The sequence below is a fragment of the Eimeria mitis genome, genomic scaffold (assembly GCF_000499745.2).
Source record: "Eimeria mitis Houghton genomic scaffold, Emh_scaff2065, whole genome shotgun sequence".
NCBI classification, from domain to species: domain Eukaryota; phylum Apicomplexa; class Conoidasida; order Eucoccidiorida; family Eimeriidae; genus Eimeria; species Eimeria mitis.
In genome coordinates, this window is record NW_013570389.1 from 1 (window position 1) to 3,238 (window position 3,238).

Below are 3,238 nucleotides of genomic sequence, written 5' to 3' on the forward strand. Positions count from 1 at the left end.
ATACAAACGTCACACTGTAGTGTCCCAGCGCAACATTGAGCCTCCATCGGGCAGCCTATCCTATAGTAGCTGCTTGTTATTTGTTACATCTGAGAACTCTTCTTTTAAATCTGTCCACTTCCGGTGTTCTTTGACTATTAACTGTGTTGACTCCTTTAAAACTGCGGTTCTCGTAAGACCACCACGACAGCGTGCATGCATTTCTATCTCGTTTCCTGTAGCGCATCTCCACTGCGTAGGAGCCTCCTCCATCCCTTCTTCTCGGGAAATTGAAGGCCTCTTTCCGTAGAGGATTCCGATGACGTTGGAAGTACCACATCATCGTGGCACTGCCCACCCTTTCACCACTTGGTCCCTTCTCCGCATATACGGTTACCGACTGGCTCCCTTAAAGGGATAGCCCTGCTATGGATCTCGGATATCCGTTTAAAGGAGGCAATCGGTCATCATCTCGATACAAACGTGTCGAGTCCACCGTTAGACCTCTGTTCAACAAGGCCTGGTACTTCACTATCTATCGCTTTATCGAAAGCGTTCCTCATGAACTTTTCCTCAATTCTGCTATTGCCATGTTCCTTGATGACATGGGAATAAACGGGGATCGTAGTGCATGCGGGAATGTTCCCATTGTCCGCATATGCTTCACAAAGATGGATCACTTGCAAGGGCCTAACGACAATCGTTGTACCTCCCTATCTAATAACCAAAATGCGCCTAGCTAGTGTAGCTCTCTGGGTCCACCTGGAAGACGATTGTAGAGGCCGATGAAGCCAAGGAGCTCCTCCACAGCTTCCGCATCGCGGTGGCCGCCAACCCTGGATACTCAGCAAGGGCGGAGACACTATTCATGAGTTGTTTTGCTGGGAAATCCTTCTCAGCTGGATGGCCCATGTTGTTTTGACGTGATAAGCTACCGAGTCGTTGGCCAGTTCCAGATGCTGATCAACATCAATTGTGCGAGAAGGCAAAGGGGATGCAGTTTTGGTAAGATGCCTTTTAGTTTTCCAAGGAGCTTTCACCACAAAGCGCATTAGAAAAGTACAGGCTTCTGGAAGCTCTGTGCGCCAGAGCTTCCAGCTGTGCGGGGTGGGTTTCAATTTCATCAGCTGCCCCGGTTAAACATGCGGCGCTACCAAGTATAACCCTAAACCCTAAACCCTGAACCCTAAATCCTATGCCCTAACCCCACAGAGTGGGAAATGATAACAGACCTTCCAGAAGCCTGTACTTCTCTAAAAGGCTTTGCGGAGACAGGTCTTTGGAGAACTAAAAGGCATCTTAACAAAACTTCATCCCCCTTGCCTTCTCGTTATCCGACTCCTCTTTATCATTCGACAAGTTTCAAAAGGTGTAATAGAGTTAAAAGTACTTCAGAGTTTTCCGAAAGTACCTGATCTCTCCCAGTTCCCAGGCGGCCTGGGCCCTGAGACCCAAGGGCCTGTGACCGGGGAGACGGGCAGCTTGGCGAGCTGACACGAGTTGCAACGCACCTCGATTCAACTAATGTTTCGAGGGAGTCCCACTCGTCCGGTGCAAGCACTAACGCTGGGGACAATTGTTGAACACTTACTTGGGCTTTAGTAAGCAGCCTGCACGCAAGTAGCAGCGCATGCGCCAACTTCGGCCCCACCGTGCTACACGCAGTTTGTGATCCAAGCGACCTTTATTTTTTACATGGGATTTTCCGTTTGATTTGCATTGCTCGCCTGTTCGCGTATTTCAACTACGGGCCGTGTAATGGCGTGTCCCAAAGGATGTGCACCCACAAAAACAACTGGAAAGGGCTACACACACACAGATGAGGACTTGTAGGCTTGGGAGCAACTTTTAGCGATGGCCGACAACCATTGTAGGCAGAGAATCCCTTTTAAATGAAGCATCACAATCAAGAAAAGCCCAAGCTAGTTGAAGCTGCAGGCGCCGGGTTTCAAGCCATTTAGTTCTGCGCTCTAGCTCCTACTGCTGAGGCACCTCCATCTGCATGCACTTACTGCAGCCTTAATCATCAAAGGAAAGCGTTACAAAGTGGAGCCACGCGCACACTGAAAGAAGCCCATAGGTTCTCATGCGCAACATGAAACACCACACACTGCATAACCGCTCGTTGCACTGAGAAAGCCCACCAACGAGGCCCCATGCGGCTTTAACAGAACTTTTCCAAGTATCTCACAAAGGTTGAGAGATATCGAGAATATTTCAACCGAAGTTTCAGTGAGGGACAGCTCCGAAACCATTTCTCGTACTGGGGGATACCGGTTCATCAAGCTTTGCAGATATACCAACATCAACTTCGATCTCGGAGTTGTCGCACTAGCAAAANATACCGGTTCATCAAGCTTTGCAGATATACCAACATCAACTTCGATCTCGGAGTTGTCGCACTAGCAAAAACAAAGATGCGTTATTCAGTAGAGGGGGTTGTTGAAATGGTAATTGTATAACGATGGCACCACAATAAAACAAGAAGGAAACAGCAGGCCGCGCAGGCAGGATTGCTTACGCGCCCCTGCGGGAAGACTGTGAACGTCGCCACCCAACGAAAACTAGTAGAAAATCTATAAACCCTTCAAAATCATTCACTCTTTTGATGTTAATCTTTTTAAAATTATAAATTTTTCGCGTTTTCATATTTGTTGTGGCAGATTCTTTAGAGGGGTGAAATATCCCCGCTCCTCTCGGTGTTGGCTATTCAGCTTGTGGGCTGTGCAGATTTCAGGGCAATTGGAGGAGAAGTGTTCAGTCCCTCACCCAGTATAAGCTAATTTATTACTGAGTTTGACGCTGTCTGTTTAACCGTTCCTTTATTTGAGTTGCTCGACATGCCGGTCGCAGCTGGCCTCAAGGCCACCTGTGTGCAGGTCACCTCACGGACAGTGTCTCCAGCGGTTCTGCAGCTCAAAACAAGTCTCGTCTGCGTGAAACTCCCTATTCGACATGCAAAACACAAACCTTGGGTTTACTTTAGGAGATCGCCCTGACTTATCGCGCCCTTCTGGCGAACTCCACTGGATCTGAATCCAACTCGAGCGGCAACACACGCAGCAGCCACGAGTTCCGCCCCATCGGGCACAGAAACCCGCACAAGCTGCGGCTACCAACGGATGCCTTGGCAGAATGGAGCCTCTCGAGATTCGAGAGGATGGAGTTCAAAGTAGCAGCGGACACCCGAAGGAGGCGAACGAAACCTCAGCTGAGCTTCACGGGGTACGCAGCGCAACGATTGATGAACAGAGAGGGA

At 49.2% G+C, this 3,238-nt stretch overlaps 1 protein-coding gene across 1 annotated transcript in view; it reads left to right on the forward strand.

The window, feature by feature from the left end:
• Window positions 1-3,114: 3,114 nt before the first annotated feature.
• EMH_0048140 (uncharacterized protein) overlaps window positions 3,115-3,238 on the forward strand; it is a gene marked incomplete at both ends in the record, with an annotated part of 4,652 nt that continues 4,528 nt past the window's right edge. Inside the window, one exon of the mRNA XM_013496368.1 lies at window positions 3,115-3,204. Within this exon, the coding sequence (XP_013351822.1) occupies window positions 3,115-3,204 (90 nt within the window). The remainder of the gene's footprint in view (window positions 3,205-3,238) is intronic.